The sequence below is a fragment of the Paralichthys olivaceus genome, chromosome 12 (genome assembly GCF_024713975.1).
Source record: "Paralichthys olivaceus isolate ysfri-2021 chromosome 12, ASM2471397v2, whole genome shotgun sequence".
Lineage (NCBI taxonomy): Eukaryota > Metazoa > Chordata > Actinopteri > Pleuronectiformes > Paralichthyidae > Paralichthys > Paralichthys olivaceus.
This window is the reverse complement of record NC_091104.1, coordinates 6422727-6439471: the sequence shown is the minus strand read 5'-3', so window position 1 is coordinate 6439471 and position 16745 is coordinate 6422727. Positions and strand designations below refer to the sequence as shown.

At 39.0% G+C, this 16745-nt stretch overlaps 1 protein-coding gene and 1 long non-coding RNA gene across 15 annotated transcripts in view; one reads left to right on the top strand and one right to left on the bottom strand.

Moving 5' to 3' along the window:
* Positions 1-8295, bottom strand: part of LOC109636462 (uncharacterized) — a 101051-nt gene extending 92756 nt beyond the window's left edge. For all 3 annotated transcript variants that reach the window (XR_011244686.1, XR_011244685.1, XR_011244684.1), the window contains exon 1: positions 8155-8295. This is a non-coding gene — a long non-coding RNA (uncharacterized lncRNA). The remainder of the gene's footprint in view (positions 1-8154) is intronic.
* LOC109645958 (M1-specific T cell receptor beta chain) lies at positions 4855-15857 on the top strand. 12 transcript variants are annotated; one of them, XM_069535434.1, is made up of 8 exons: positions 6185-6327; positions 6445-6741; positions 12729-12788; positions 14773-14946; positions 14983-15156; positions 15242-15262; positions 15384-15490; positions 15587-15857. In XM_069535434.1, the coding sequence occupies exons 1-8, from the start codon at positions 6279-6281 to the stop codon at positions 15611-15613; spliced, it is 909 nt and encodes a 302-aa protein (XP_069391535.1). In that variant the 5' UTR covers positions 6185-6278; the 3' UTR covers positions 15614-15857. The 12 variants fall into 12 exon arrangements, with proteins under 12 accessions (XP_069391531.1, XP_069391530.1, XP_069391535.1 ...); XM_069535433.1 differs by lacking the exon at positions 12729-12788 and adding an exon at positions 14034-14089 and having other exon boundaries at positions 6445-6748; XM_069535432.1 differs by lacking the exons at positions 6185-6327; positions 6445-6741 and adding exons at positions 9387-9541; positions 9696-9761; positions 9903-10187 and having other exon boundaries at positions 14773-15156.
* Positions 15858-16745: the final 888 nt, after the last annotated feature.

Sequence of the window (16745 nt, the reverse complement as noted above, 5' to 3'; positions counted from 1 at the left end):
GCTGAGAAATGACAGAGCTGCAACATCTCACTTCACCACAACTTCCGGCTCTGAGCGTGCACCTGTTCTCTGCACGAACCCACTCTGCACATCTCTGAGCAAACAGCTGGAAAACCTCCACGTCTGTGTCAACTGAAGCTACACAACCAACCAGCATGAGTTGTATTACACACAGCTGTTCACATTAGAAGGGGTTATGTTACTTTGCCTTGAAAAACAAGTTTGTGCTCATCCCATAAACAGGAAAAAGTGTGCGAGTAGACAACAGCAACAACATGGCCAGTCTGACATCTGTGAGCAAGATAAATTTATTCCCTCCTGAAAACACTGATCTTTGTAAATTTCCATTTTCCATCAAATCATTTAGAGGTCACAAATATATTTTTTTATTAACCCTCATTTAATGCTTTAAACCAACTGAACATTATGCGAGATGAGCACCAAATGCTCCCTCATCAATCTGATAATAATTTCATGTTGGGTTTTTGTCCTGGACTTTAACTGGACAGTTGAGCCAAACCAGAAAACCCCTTCACGAAACATGAAACCTGTAGCAACAAAACATCCAAACTCCTGAGAAACAACAAAGTGAAAAGTGTAGAAGCCAAACTGAGAAGACATGTTCATCATTATCAAATTCAATATTTATAAATACTCAAATGATTTAAACTAATTTACTGTAATATTATTTACTTTTTTACTGAATTTGAATATTCCAGTTTCAGTATTTCTAAAAGCAACAACACAGCTTCTCGTTGACCTGAGACAACTTCTGTTATCATTTGCTGCTAAACGGATAAAACTGACTTGACTCTATGCATGTTACACTCTTACACACTAGAAGTCAATACAAAACTGTTACCAGTAGTGAGGCTCAGACTCAGGCTGCCATCTGCTGGCATCAATGCAGTCATTCATGAGCTAGAACTCAATCTAGCTGATAAAATACATTGAGGTGTTCCATTACTCTAGCTCTGCTGACGGAAACAAAGGGTCTAAACCTCCACATGTCATTTCTTCTTTAAAAGGTCAACCTGTCCACAGTAACGGGCAACAAACGAGACTAGAATCTGCGGTACTTTTTTTTGTTTTGGTGTTACGTTTGTCTTTTTAACAATAAAAAAGATATTTGTGTTCGCTGCTTATGTTTGCATTGTTAATTTGTCATTATCAGGTTACAAATTACTGACCTGTGCAGACCTGACACAGACTTGGTAACTGCTGCTTTGAATCCTGTGTTTTTTTAATGTATTTATGATGTATTTTTAGCAATGTGCTGCTCGATGACTTATCCTGCACATTACATAAACCTGTCCTCTTCAGCTTGTCAGTGTTATTGTTTCGAATTTAATTTCATGTACTGGGATTTACTGACGGGGAAGTCAAGATTCTGGTTCAGATTTTCTCAGGTTCAGGATATTTCAGCCTCATTTTTGTACAACTGGAGGAAGTTGAGACACGTTGTCCATACAGTCTGTGAAGAGATTATCATCACATGACTGGATGGACGATGAGATGCTGCTTTGTCATACGTCTCACTGTGCAAGCACTTTCAAGCTCAAAATGATCAGCTGGCATCATCTTCATCGTTTCTCTGCTCTGTATTGCAGGTATCCAACATCTTTTTATTGAGTTCATTGGACTGTCTGTCTGTCCTCTTCTGTTGACAAAACATTTTGGTTGTAGCAGGATTCCCATCCATCAAACCTCAAGTTTACTGGTAGAGAGGGCTCAGTCTGCTCAGATGAACTGCAGTCATGATCTTGGAGGCAGATTTTTTCAGATGGAGTGGTATCTACAGTTACCAGGGGAGAGGATGAGATTGATTGTCTCCACGGTGCCTTTCAGGAGCCATCCAGACTTTGAGGGTTTAAGCAAAGGCAAATTCTCAGCCACGAAGAATGAAGTTGACAGTGGAGTGTGGCAGATACTTGTTAAGTTGCAGAAAAAAACAGACGCATGACTCACAATGGCCTGATATGATAATATTCCAACAAGCAGCTTGAGCCACGATCTTCAAGTTCATTATAGACAAACGGACGATACAGGGGACAAAAATGTAAGAATACAGCATGAATATGAATAAAAAAAGATTTGAGCTGTCAGTTTTTTCAAAAAAGTTCCAAAGACGTGGCACAAAATTCGTTCGAATACAATCGAAGTCACCCACGCATGCAGTCAGACGAGGTTGAACACTTAATGTTGCTACGAATTCAGAATAAAAAGTGGCCTACTATATAAAAGGGATACAAAGGGGGATATAACATGGATATATAAGAGGGACTGATTTGACTGGTGGACAAAATAAAAGGAATATGTGTCAACATAACAGAATGCAGGCTAACAGCACCACCAACTACAAAGCTCTGACTTTTACATCTTCCTGTTGGTGGCGCTGGGGCTCAAGAAAAAACTCTTCAGGTTAACGCACAGCTATAAAATGTGATGTAAATGATTTGATCAGTGCTCATTCAGACAGAGTCAACATGCCTACACTATTCTTTTTTTCTTGGCTCATTGGTAATCACTTTCACGCTTCAGGAATACCACTTCATCTTCAAGTTTCAGCACTGATTACTTCCTCTCTCTTTTTCTAGGTGTTTCTCTGGGTCTTGAGGTCCGTCAGTCTCCCTCTGATCTCGTCACAAAACCTGGTGGCAACGTGGAGATTTTCTGCAGCCATGATAAAACTGACTACAGGATGATGCTCTGGTACCAGCGCTCACCAGGAGACACAGCTATGAAACTCATTGGATATTTGTATTACCAAGATGTCAAAACAGAGAAGCCATATGAAGAACATTTCAACATCACTGGAGATTTGGGTGGAAATGGAGCAAAGACCGGCTCTTTAAAGGTCCAAATAACTGGACTTCAGCAAAGTGCTCATTATTACTGTGCAGCCAGCAAGGCACAGTTGCTCTAATTTTGTTCTTCGTAACACAAAAACTACAAAACCTAATCAACATGTATGGTTTCAATCCAACCTCTGACTCCTCCCAGCTGCATTTTGTTTGACACTTTCATCTCTGCCAGCTTATTGTGGTTACTTCTTCCTTTTCCTCGTGACAGGAGAGCTCAGCTATATGTCCATCACTAACATTGTGATATGACGTTAGATCTCAGCATTTTGGGAAATTCGTTTATTTAGAGGAAAACAAAATGACCCGCTTTCTTCTCTGTTTGTTTGTTCCTCTTTTTTTCCATGCAAGTATTTGTTTGGGTCTTGAGGTCCGTCAGTCTACCTCTGATCTCGTCACAAAACCTGATGGCAACGTGGAGATTTTCTGCAGCCATGATAAAACTGACTACAGGATGATGCTCTGGTACCAGCGCTCAACAGGAGACACAGCTATGAAACTCATTGGATATTTGTACTTCAACGATGTAACAATGGAAATGACTCAAGATAAGGAGTTTAACATTAGTGGAGATTTGAGAGGGAACACAGCAAAGATTGGCTCTCTCATAATCAACCCAGTCAGAAAAGGGAACAGTGCGATTTATTACTGTGCAGCATCAGAAGCACAATGAAAAAAATACCCTGTGTACTTAACAAAAACCTGCACCTTTTATCATCGCTGGTTTTAAATGAGAGGCGGAATAGCCTGCTGCCAGACACCTGTTTTTGTGGTTTGATATTTGTTTGACACAATTTTATCATCATTAGATAATGTTACTGGAGAGTAAACAGTTTATCTCTTTTGTTGTTGTTTTTTGTGCATTATATTCAAACCAGACAAGTGCAATTTCTACTGTAACGAAATAAATCAAAAGTTCTTCAAGAGAATCAGGTGAATGGAAGGCTGTAAAGAATTGAACCACATGGAGCCACTCCTCCTGTCTATGTTCACTTCCTCCTTAAATCAGACTCACTTTATTGAGAAAGCACTACACTCTCTGTGACACCTCAACTTTTCATTCGTGACTTTAGAGAAACTCAGTGCAACATGTCAGATCTCATCATGATGATTAGATCTCTCTTTTGCTCTTTCCTCACAGGTAACAGCTGCTTCAGTGTGAAGTACATTTTTAACTGTATGAACCTTCAGCTCTTCAGTCAGTCTGTCCCTCTGTGCTTACAGCAGGTATTTCTCTGGGGGTTCAGGTCGACCAGTCTCCCTCCGCTCTCATCAGAAACGCTGGAGACGCTGTGCAGCTCCTCTGTACACACGGACAGGTCGACTACAGAGTGATGCTGTGGTACCAGCAGTCACCCACGGACCAGGCTCTAAAACTCATCGGATATGTGGAATACAACCAAATAAACTACGAAGAATTATATAAAGAGCATTTCAATATCACTGGAGATTTAAGTACAAACACAGCAAAGAATGGTTCTTTATTCATAACGGACCTGAGAGCGACTGAGCACAGTGCCGTGTACTACTGTGCAGCTCGATACACACTCTGAGGTAGATCTCCTTTGAACAGCACAAAAACTAAACGCCGTTCTTTATCAGCTGTGGTTTTGAGCCAAGTCTTAGAAAACACCTCAAGCAGCCACCTGCAGTCAACATCTTGGTCATGGGATTTTTAAATGACTACCTCGTCTCTGCATATTCAGCATGGAGGAAAACATACCAACTCGAATGGCACGAGGGCGCATTCCTGTGCCGAGGCTAGGGCTGGGCAATTAATCAAAACAGACTTGTTCAGTTCTCTGATTATGCTTGAATATTTTCATGGAATATCAGCGATATAAAAACACAAAACAATATCTCATCACCCCCCTAAGAAAGTAGGTTAAATTATCCCCAAATGAGTTTTGTAGTCTGGCTGATTTGTTGCCATCTCATTTGTTATTGAGCTGTTTTTGTTTGTGCAATGCTGTATTTCCTAGGTGAAAGAAACTTTCTCTGTGTCAATCTGATTTGTCTACATCACTTCCTGTCCCTCCCTCTGATCCACAAAGCACAGCAAAAACTATAGCTGGTTCTTCATATTCAACATGACGCCATCTCGTCTCATCATATCCATCATCACTGTGCTCTGGATTAAGGGTATCAATCATTCATGAAGCCACTTTTACCATTTAAATTCTAAATTTATCTTCATAGGTCCCTGTAGTGAGGACCTGAGATGTAATTTTTATTATCACTTTCATTGATTGCATTTTTCTTACAGCTGCTATCCCTGTAATTTATTCTGAGTGCATTGAATGTTTTTATCCACTGGTAACAAGAAATTAGAGCATGACTTCTCTCTTTACAGGTGTTGACCTCAGTAAAGAAAAACAAGTGTTTCAGACTCCAGCCGAACTGTTGATGAAACCAAATGCAGAAGTCAGCCTGAATTTAAGACATGAAATCCCGAGCTATGACACGATTCTCTGGTATCAGCGCTCAGCAAGAAACAATTCCCTGACGCTGATTGGCTATGTTTTTTATAAAATACCCACTATTGAGTCAACATTTTCGGGCCGCTTCAGCATAAGTGGAGATGGAGAGAAAAGTGCTTCTCTTCATATCAAGAACCTGACGTCTGAGGACAGCTGCGAATATTTTGGAGCCGCAAGAATACACAGTAATAAATACAGAGAGAGCAATCGTTCAAAAACCTCCAGAATGATGCAGCAGATAACAGCATGAAAACCACGACACAGCATCAAAGCTGTGAGAAACGGATCATCCCCATGAAAACACAACACAGAGTTTTTTTGTTAATGTATGTTTATATTTGCTTGTATTTCTTTTCTTTTTATTTGTAATAAAGTTTATAATTAAACAGTAAAATATCAAGCATCAATTACATTTCTTTGCCATAAAGGTTTCATAATGCCTTACCAATCATTGGCAATTTTATAAATATAAACGCCCCAATATATCCCTGAACTTTTTGCACCCTAATAGTGGTGTTGGCCCCAAGTATCTATAATTTTGTATGTATCACTGCACGGAAAAAAATGTCTAATACAATACTCTTACTCCTCTTTATATTTTGAGACAAGGGACCTGTTAAAATGTATGACTGTATTTTTCCACTTTTTGGATGGTTGCAGTATTATATCATGGTATCACTTTATCACTTTTCCTCACACACAAACTGACAACTCACATTCATTTAGTTACTAATCTGTTGTAACATGAATCCGGATGGTTCTGGCCGAACGCGTCTCCTGTTGAGTGTGGCAGATACATGAGGAAGAGAGTCAACCAACAGATGGAGGCACAGCACATGAATTACAGCCGCTATCGAGAGGATGTGGTGATGAATTTACCGACACACGCAGAGTTATTGTTCTCAGAGCAGCACTTTCCTCTCATCAGTGCTTCACAATGCCTTCAGCTGTGCAAACATTTGGTTTGCTCTTCATCTGTTTTTATTGTAAGATGTAGAATTTTGTCTTTAATTTCAGGAAAACTGTTTTTCGCATATGAAACTCCGATTTTTGTTTTTTTTGGTCGAAATCAATAACATTTTATAAATCTGCTTTTTCCACAGGTCAGGTGAGTGCTGTGACATTTCAACAGTCTCTTCCCCAGATAGTGAAGGAGAAAACTGTGGTCCAGATCAACTGCAGTCACAATGATAATAACCTTCTAACGATGCTCTGGTATCAGCAGAGACAGGGCCATCTGTCTATGACCCTCATTGGGTACGGATATGCAAAAAGCCCCCCGAACTATGAGGGTCAGTTCGAGGACCAATTCAACCTGACCAGAGCAGACACAACAAAAGGAGCACTCATTATTAAAAGGGCAAACCTGTCAGACACTGCTGTTTATTTCTGTGCTGCTAGTACACAGTGATGTGGTTTAATTCCACTCCCTCACTAAAAACCCTGATGGTTTTACTGTGAATGAGATCTGTGCATCTGCATGATAAGCCATTTATGCCCTTTTTCAGACTCTCACTGGAGGAAGCTGCATTTCTTCTGCAGCAGCAGAAACATGGAGGATGTCTCCAGCTGTGATTGGATTTCTTCTACTCTTGCTTCCATGTAAGTAAAAGAGATTTTTAATTGTGTTTTTAATTTTATACAGCAAAGATGCAAATGTTTTCTTACTTTTGAATCGACTACATTAAAATTGTGTGTGTGTTTTTTCTTCGGCAGATCAAGCAAAGAGTGTGAGGTTCGGGCCATCACTTCCAAGAATAGTGACCAAAACAGCCAGGGTAGAGATTGAATGCAGTCACGATGACAAAACCCTCTATGTAATGCTCTGGTACTACCAAAAAGAGACAGGCTTGATGAGCTTGATTGGATACAGCTCCAGTGGCAGTGAGCCCGCTTATGAGGCACAGTTAGATAATCACTTTGAGATTACAAGGAAGAACATCCTGACTGGAGCTCTGATAATTCACAGTGTGAATCTAACAGACTCGGCTGTGTATTTCTGCGCTGCCAAAACACAGTGATGTGGTTTAATGTCCCTCCATCACTAAAAGCCCTGTTCCTGTTGGTAGGGTACAGATGCTATGAGGTAGGCTGGTGGAATTGTTGGCTCTAATGAGTTAAACTATTGTTCTGACATTGCCAAATGAATAACTTTGTTTAAACTCAACACACAATTTGCAAATGATAAGCGCTGGAGGGGTGATGCATGGACTGTAAATACACCCCAAGCAGGCGATGCTGACTTCACGCTGCATGACATCATCAGGATCATTTATATCTCATGATGACGGCTGATGGGTCAATCTAATGTTAGCTAAACCAGTCGTGATACACAAGTGTACTTCAGTAACATACAACACAACAGCTTTCACATATGTGAAACACAGTCTTGACACTAACTCTGTTATTCTGGTCCAGACTTTACAGTTGAATGTGCTCAGAAGTGTGTGGACAAGTTACTTCTGTTGATAGTTTTAACAAACAACTCCAGACCCATTTCTATGATCTCACTTTTAATCAATTGCATCCTCATTTTAAACACCATTGGACTCTTATATCTTTTGCTAGTTGTATACTTTCATCCTAACTCTGTTTAAATGCTAACCTGTTCTTCTTGCTCCAGCTTATTTCATACCTTAGATTTTATTGTAAAGCACTTCCAGCTGCACTGTATGTATAAAAGGTGCTGTATGAATAAAACGTACTATTATTATTATTATTATTATTAATGTTGGACCGTTAGCAGGCTAAGCTAACCCTATTCCCAGCAGGTCATTAGTGTGTGGATTTAATAGGTAGGAGGAACTTCTTACCTCGGTCAGAAACGAGTGCGGTTCCTGGTTATTCCCGAGAAAAGTCATTTCCGACTAAAGTCCCAGAGAAGCAGCGGATGGTCCCGGAAACAAAATGTCCGGTTCTTGTCTGAAGTTAGCGTCACAGATCGACTGGAGGTGAGACGAACCACCGCCTCCTCTGCCGCTGTTAGCGCGACGGAAACAATCGTAAATCCTCCACACATCCGTCCTGAAGTAAAACAATAACCTCGCCTTCCAACAGTTCTGCTATTTGTCTGCTATTATCACTGTTAGCGCCATGAACTCACTCCCGCATCTTTAGCTAGTCTTCCGCTAGCATGCTAGCGCGAGCAGCAGCTGTTCCACAAAAACAGGTGCATCAAGTGGGCGGGGCGTTGGGCTTCCCCCAATCAGGCATTGACCAATCGGGTGGCCCCGAGGTCCAACAGTCGGGAAGCTCTCGTCCAATCAGCGCTGACACTGAGCGCGTCGACAGGTGGTGGATCACACCGGATCTTAATTATAAAGCACATTTAAAACACAGACCCGAACTAATTGAACTGAATAGATTTGAAAACAGAAAAACAATTAAATGAGGAGAATAAAAGAGCTTAAAAGAAGAATATATATATATATATATATATATATATATATATATATATATACATATATATATAATGTATATATTACTCATATTCTGTGAGAGTGAATATATTCTAAACTCATGAATTAAAACAGTAAAACTACGGAGGCAGTGTTTCTTCATCTGTTTACCTGGACATGATACTAAGCCATGAAAGCATGAAGAATTAAATAAATGACATTAGGATGATTTTTATTATATTGAAGCTACGTCCACTATATGAGGCCATTTTCCTGACTGTTTAGTGACATCGTGATGACATCGTCCGCACAGTATGATTACACACGTGCGCACGGACGAAAACAGGTTAACAAAAATGACATAATGACAACTAATAACTAATAATATCAAAATTTGATTTGCTGATAACAAAACACCTTCTAAAAGAAGATAAATGCTGTTTGTTATGCATTAAACAGGTTGATATAGCACAATGTAAAACATTATTTAGTAGAAGGATGAATTCACTCCTGACGGTGTATTTATTATTGTACATTTCAAAATAAATCTTTTTTTACTGTGCTTTTCTTTTACCAGGTGTCACTCCACCTAAAATACTCACGTGATCTTCTTATCATTGCTGTATAAAATCTTTCATAATGGAGTTTTGGTTTCTTTTGATGGTATAAATGCTGTTTCAGATGCCTTTGGTCTTGACATAATTTTAGTAAAAAGTGTTATCTTATCTTATTTTATCTTATCTTATCTTTATAGTCACAACAGCAGCAGCACAAACCCGACATTTGATTTGAAATCTTCAAAGTGAGTCTCAGCCTCATATATATTAAACTTCCAAGTGTAATTTGATGATCAGTGAGTGACAGTTACCGTCAGCATTACTCCTCCAACCACGCGATCCTGTGACTTGGTGTTTTCTTTATGCTTTGTGCAACTGATGTGTGACTGCATCATTCAGCTGGAAACCAGATGATCGCCAACATGCTCATCACAGTCCTTTATCTGTCACTTCTTTTAAACTCAGGTGGGTTTTCATGCATTAACACAATTGATGTACTAGATAAGAAGCACTTTAAGGATCAAATTCCCATCAAATGTACTTGTGTGAGTGAATTCACTGTTCTCTATATTATAACAATGAAACATTATTTGTCGTGTGCTGCAGGTCTCACTATTAATGTTCTGCAGTCCGGGGATCAAGTGTCTCAACCAGGAGTCAAAGTGATACTGGAGTGCAGCCTGGGTCCAGGGTTCAGCATGCAATTCCTCTTTATGTACTGGTATCGACAAAACCACTACGCAGCTCCCATCGAATACCTCCTGTCAGAATTAGATTTCTCTGAGGGGCACTTTCAGATGTCAATCGATCAAGACAAAAACTACTTCTCTCTTGAAATCGATGAAGTGTTTCTCAACGACAGCAGCATCTACTACTGTGTTGTTGAGCACGGTGATGCACAAAAAACAGACAGACGTCACAAATGCTCTGCTGTGGGTTTTCTTGGTTTGTTGCCAAACTGACAGAGGAAGCAAGAAGTCAAGTCAGGTGTTTGTAACACACGTCTGAAAACAAGAGATGTTGAGAAACAGCCAAGACAACATTAAGACATTGAATAAAGACATTTAAATGCAGGAAAGTTAGATAAAACATCAAATAAAAGTCTCAACAAGTTTAAAAAGTGTCCAGACGTAGTGAAGTCCTGATGTGGAAAATCAGAATGTTCCACAGTTCAGGGACAACTACTGAAAATCTGATCAGCAGACCTCATCACACCCATAACAATGGAAGCTAAATGCTTTCTCACTTCCACTGCTCTTTTGAAACTTCAACATTAAGCAACACAGAAACAAATCAGGTCTCATCAAGACTCATCTAACTTAATTTCACTATTTTAATTCTGGTTGCAGCTTGATAGGAAATTAAGTATTTTACCCTAAGTTATCACACACTGACCTCTACAGGCTTCACGTGGGACTTGACTTTCAAAAAACATCTATTTGCTGATTTAAAGTCAGGATAAACGAGAGGCAGTAAAATGATTAAACATGGTAAAGAGGTAGTTGGAATAAAGTATAATTGAGGAATAAGTCACATAACTCACTCAAGCTTGAAATGTGTTTAATTAAAAGTACAATAAAAGGAACATCACCAATTTTCAAAGCTTGTACAAAAACTGATTTGACTTTTCCTTTAAACTGAATGGTTTCATTAAAAAAGTACATATAGAGTATATTTTATTATGAGAAGGGAATGGAAATAAAATTAATTTTGTACAAGGACATCAAGTCTACAGTGTTTTTATCCTCTGAAGGGAAGTTATGTTTTTACCCCTTACATTTGTCAGTAGGATTCCATTTTAATTATGAAACAGATTTCAACAAAACACCACAAAATTTAGGTGGTTCCACACAAAGTGACACATTTGTTTTTCACTTTTCTATACATTTTTGCATTTTAACTTTAAATGTGTTGTCATGCAGTTACGATGCTATAAAATATATATTTTATTTGGACTTTAGTTGTTGCACACTGAATTTATTTGATGCAGTAAATGTGAGTCTCTTTTGTCCTGACATAAAAGGGTGGATTCAGGGGGCTGACCATGTGTGATGTCACTTCCTCTAAGCAACTACAAAAGATCCCAAAATAAAAAAAACTGTTTCTTTTCCTTCCCTCTGTAATCGCTTCTTTTCTTAGCCAACACAGAAATAGCAGCAACTCTCACAGAGAGATGGAGGCTGAGATATGGAGACGCTGGGTGGGGGAAGGCGAGTGAAGAAAAACGACATCAAGTTTTTGTGTAATGTTTTTTCACTGTGGGGACAGGGGGCCACGGTGATACATTCCCATAGAGCCGCTGTACAAAAACCTCCTCCCATTGACATCCATTGTATAGATGGCTGTTTGTGACCTGGGACTCTCGATCCAGCAGAAAACATCACTACTCTAAAGGAGTGTTTGAGGTCAGGTCATTCTGACACTGGAAGTTCAATACAAATTAAGAATTTGGCTGAAACGTAGTCTAAACAAATACTTTTTAATACATTTAATTCAAATGGATGATTGTTTGACTTTGGCTGAATAAAACTAAACAGATTTGGACAATATGAAGCTCATCCTGCAGGATTTAACCTTTTTCATGCTCTGGATTATTAGGCTGTGTCCTAACTTTGTGTTTATGGGAAGTTTTGTGACTTTTTGGTGAAGGAGAAAGTCAATGTGACACTGGAAATGAAGCTTACTTTGGAAAAGGAACAAAACTCACTGTTTTAGGTAAGTCTGAGCTCTCACAACATCACTTTACCAAAACAAACCTAAAAACAGAAAAGCTGGTTCCACACCAGGAAAAAGTGTTGTTCTGAAAAAGCTGAACTATTGAGCTGAACAGAGAACACTGTGACCTACACTGAGCCAGCTTACTTTGGCCAAGGAACCAAACTGACGGTTTTAGGTAAATATTCCCTTTTATTACTGTAGATTCATAACTGTCACATTGCTTTGGAATCCCAGGATAAACAGATGGTATTAGCAAAAACTTTTCAAAGACTCTAACAGAGAAAGACTCAACGGTTTCATGCTCAGTATTTTTACACTGTGACAACTTCAACGAAGCGTACTTTGGAAAAGGAACAAAACTGACTGTTCTGGGTGAGTCCGATTTATTAAAATGGAACAACTTCAATAACTTTGTAACTGAAATGCTGCATTAAGAAACCTAATCAGGTCTTGACAGTTTAAGTTCACCTCAGTGGGTTTTAGACGACAAGCTTTAACGCTGTGTCAATACGAAGCTTATTTCGGCCAGGGAACGAAGCTGACAGTTCTTGGTGAGTAAAACTTTATTCTCATGAATTCAGCTCTTAAACACTAAAGCAAAATAAAGCAGACATGTTAAATGAAGCCATTTTCTTTTCTGCCGCATAAAACTTGTAGAAGTAAGTAGAACAAAGTAGAAGCTGCATGTTTGTGCTGTTTTGAGCACTGGTGGAGTTCACTGTGACTCTGGATATGAAGCTCACTTCGGACAAGGAACAAAGTTAACTGTTTTAGGTAAGAAACACATACTGTACAGTCTGTGATGTCAGAATGAGCAAAAAGAAACAAAAGAAAACATCCAGTTTAATCTGTTCTTCAACAGTCGAGTTCTTTAGAGTTTGACTCAGAGCTTTAAGTTCTTGAGGTAAAACACTGTGTTCGCTCGGAGCTTATTTCGGACACGGAACCAAACTGACTGTTCTAGGTGAGTTAAAAAGTCCAACAGGAGCTGAGAGGTGTTTGTTGCAAACAGCGTGAAACTTAACAGAGTGTAACTGATGGTTTTATTTAAAAACTACAAAGTAAAGAGGCAAAGTAAAGCTGTTTTCAGCACTGATCACGTTCACTGTGACTCTGGTTCTTCAGAGGTATATTTTGGTGGAGGAACAAAGTTAACTGTTCTAGGTAAGAAAAAACTTCCTCATATGCTGCTGAAGTATAGTTTAGTTAAGATACTCTGAATATACAGTATAATCATTCTATAACCACAACGTGAAAAGTCTTCTCTCAAACTCTCAGAGTTTTTACACGTCAAAGTGAAAAAAAAGTGGGAATAATTTCAAAGTGACATTGGTAAAGAGAAGAGAGGAAGAGGTTTTGTTACAGTTGAGCGTCTCTGTGCTCGTACAGCGAGGCTTACTTTGGATCTGGAACTAAACTCACTGTCTTAGGTAAGAAAACCTTCAAAAGTTAAAAAATTTACACCTTTAAAACCTTGACTGTAATCGAGAAATAAATAAATGGCCAGAGTTAAAAATTTACTTAATTTTCCTTGTTCAATATCATAAATTCATATATATATATATATATATATTTTTTTTTTTAAGTTATGGTGAAGTTTTGTACAAGTAGTACAGTAGTAAAACATTTGGCACTTTGCCCAGAATATTACTGTCACAGCGAGTTCTTATCAGCTCTGTGAAATACTGTGAGTTTCCAGTCTGAGGCTTACTTTGGAGCTGGAACTAAACTCACTGTTTTAGGTAAGACAATTCAAATCATTTCAAACAATACGAATTAATACCTATATAATATTCTGCAGCATTTATCTGGAGATACTGATTCATACCAGGTTTAAATGTGACTCAAGTCAAAAGGTGTAAAATTGTTAGTATCCAATTTTATTTAGTGTGAAAATGTCTTATTTCTTAATGTTTATTTACAAAACAGTTTTTAGTTTATCTGATGAAAGAGCAGAAAGACAGTCTGCAGCTTTCAGTGCAGGACGGTTGAGCAGTTTTCTCTGTAGCCATGTATCAGTGTGAACAACTACGACCCAGCTTACTTTGGCAGCGGCACTAAACTGACAGTGTTAGGTAAGACAATTAAAAAAAAAAATCATATACAAGTGTCGTTCAACTTAAATGTGCTATGTCTTTGTTTTGGAGCAGTCTCGTGAGTCTCCGCAGGTTTGCATTTAAAAGTGCAAAAGAAAATGTAAAATTTCTGAAGTAAAAAGGAAATCCATATATGTCTTTTTAAGTTCAGCCACTGAACTCACTGTTACATTATATTAAAGCTGTAAAATATTCAGAGGATGCCTTTCTTTGCATGTTAAAGTGAAAAATAACAATAATGAGTTCATAAGTTAAGCACATGTGATGTAATTGTATTGTTGGTGAATCGGCTTGTGAAAAACTCACAAATCCAGCACTGTACGCACTTGTCAGTTTTTCACTTGTGAGTGAGCGATGTGCTCTGGAGCTTATCCTGCTTATTTTGGAGAGGGAACCAAACTCACAGTTCTAGGTAAGACTATCAAAAACAAACTAACATGTATATGAAGGAATTACATCTTCATTACTCTCAGTGTGAGTTATCCAACCTGTGAAGAACGGGTTTGTATTTGATGCTAATCCTCTGTTTTACCTCAGTTGTCATGTTCATCTAACTTCTTGTATCAAGATGTCACATGTCATTTTGAGTTAGGTGTACGTTGGTTTGTTGTAGATCTATGTTTGATCCTGAATTGAATCAATTTATTTCTTTATCTTTGCAGAACCAGGGCAGGCAGTCAAGTCACCAAAAGTGAAAGTGTTCAGACCATCATCAAAAGAGTGTCGAAACCCGATAGACAATGAAAGAGAGAAGACCTTAGTTTGTGTGGCCAGTGATTTCTACCCGGACCATGTCAGTGTTTACTGGCAGATTATTCAACTGAATGTCACCAGTGGTGTGAATGTCATCAGAGGTGAGAATGTCACCAGAGGTGTGACAACAGACGAAGCTGCCCTGCGGAAGGACAAAGTCTACACAATCACCAGCAGACTGAAGGTCTCTGCCGAAGACTGGTACAAACCCGAGTGGAATTTTGAGTGCATCGTCCGCTTCTTCAATGGGACACATGATACTGATTATAAGGACTCAATCTCTGGTGAACAAGGTTCGTTCATGACCTAAACCTGATCTGGACAAACATGTAAATAATCTTCTGTTCTTGTCTAATCCGTTTCTTATTTTTCTACCAGGTCCAGACATCCTGACCAGAGGTAAATAAATGATTCTGTTATTCATTGTTCACCTCACTGCTGCTCACATCAACTGTTTCTACAAAGTACCCTGGATGTTTCCTCTTTGAATCACATATCTAAATGTTTGACCTTTCTTCAGAAAAATATCTGAGGATCACTCGTCAAGCCAAACTCTCCTACAGCGTGTTGATCATCAAGAGCAGCGTCTACGGAGCCTTTGTGGCCTTTTTGGTTTGGAGACTCCAGGTTTGTTAAAAACCCAAAATTAATGATCTACTCTTCTTGACATAAAACCTGTTTTGTATATTTATATAATTTTGTTATTCTTTGTGTCTGTTGCAGAGTTCAGCTGAGAAGCAGAACCACTGAGACCTGAGCGGGGACAGTTGCATAAATCTTTAATACTTATATCTAAATTAGCTGTTAAATTCTGCACCCAGTCGCTCAGTCTGCTTCTTCTTGTGAAATATGTTAAATCTATAACTGGCCTGAAAACAGAATAATCTGCACAAGATTTCTTTGATGCTTTACAATTCCCTGTGTTTGTTTGTGTTGTGATGCTCGTGTGATTAATTTTCCTCTCAATAAAAGTAATTCAAAGTATCTTGACAAATTTGTTGGTTCATTCTTCTTCTAAACTTAATCCTTTGTAACTTGATGCATTTAACTACTTAGCTTTTATTTGAAGATTGGATTTATGTCGTTTGGCAGAGCATGTTATTATTGTCTGGGGGAGGGGGGGGTTCAGTTTGGCCTCCCAGCTTCCATATACCTGGAGTCCCTTCATATCAGGCACCATTCACACACTGTGGTTAATTAATACACATGTTTCCACATGTCGTCCCACACTCAACTGATTCTGTGAGGTATTTTTAGCAGCTCACAAACCAGCCTGTTTTCTGAGAATCACCTATTTTTCACCTACACGTGTTGAAACAGCTCAGTTCTAGAAAACGTCACAAGCTGGTTCAGGTTTTTCCAATGAGGAAACTGAGAAATGATTCAACAGTGACTTTTTAAAAGATTGTTCTTGGCTGTTGAGCCTTTAGGTCGGGGAAATAGTTTGGAGGACAAGCAGCAAAGGGCCGGGTCAGAACCAAAGCTGCAGCTGCTGCAGGAGAACTGAAGACTGAGCTGTTGTTAACTGTTGTTAAATCATTTGAGCTTAAGGGTTTGTGTTAGTCATATCTACTTTTTGGACTTTGTACAATCATCAGCAGTGTAGTACAGAAAAGTAAATGTGAAGAGTGTGAGTCTAGCACACAACAACAGGAAGTCGTCGTTCTCCTCTGAGCACAAAAGAAGGACACAGCTTTTGTTGGTGAGAAGACAAACCGGGGATTGAAACTGCGCAGAGGAGTCGAGAGCGACAGCAGAACAGAGGATGTGGTCACGGAGCAGCCTGCAGATCGTTCTCTGTGCTGAGAAATGACAGAGCTGCAACATCTCACTTCACCACAACTTCCGGCTCTGAGCGTGCACCTGTTCTCTGCACGTACCC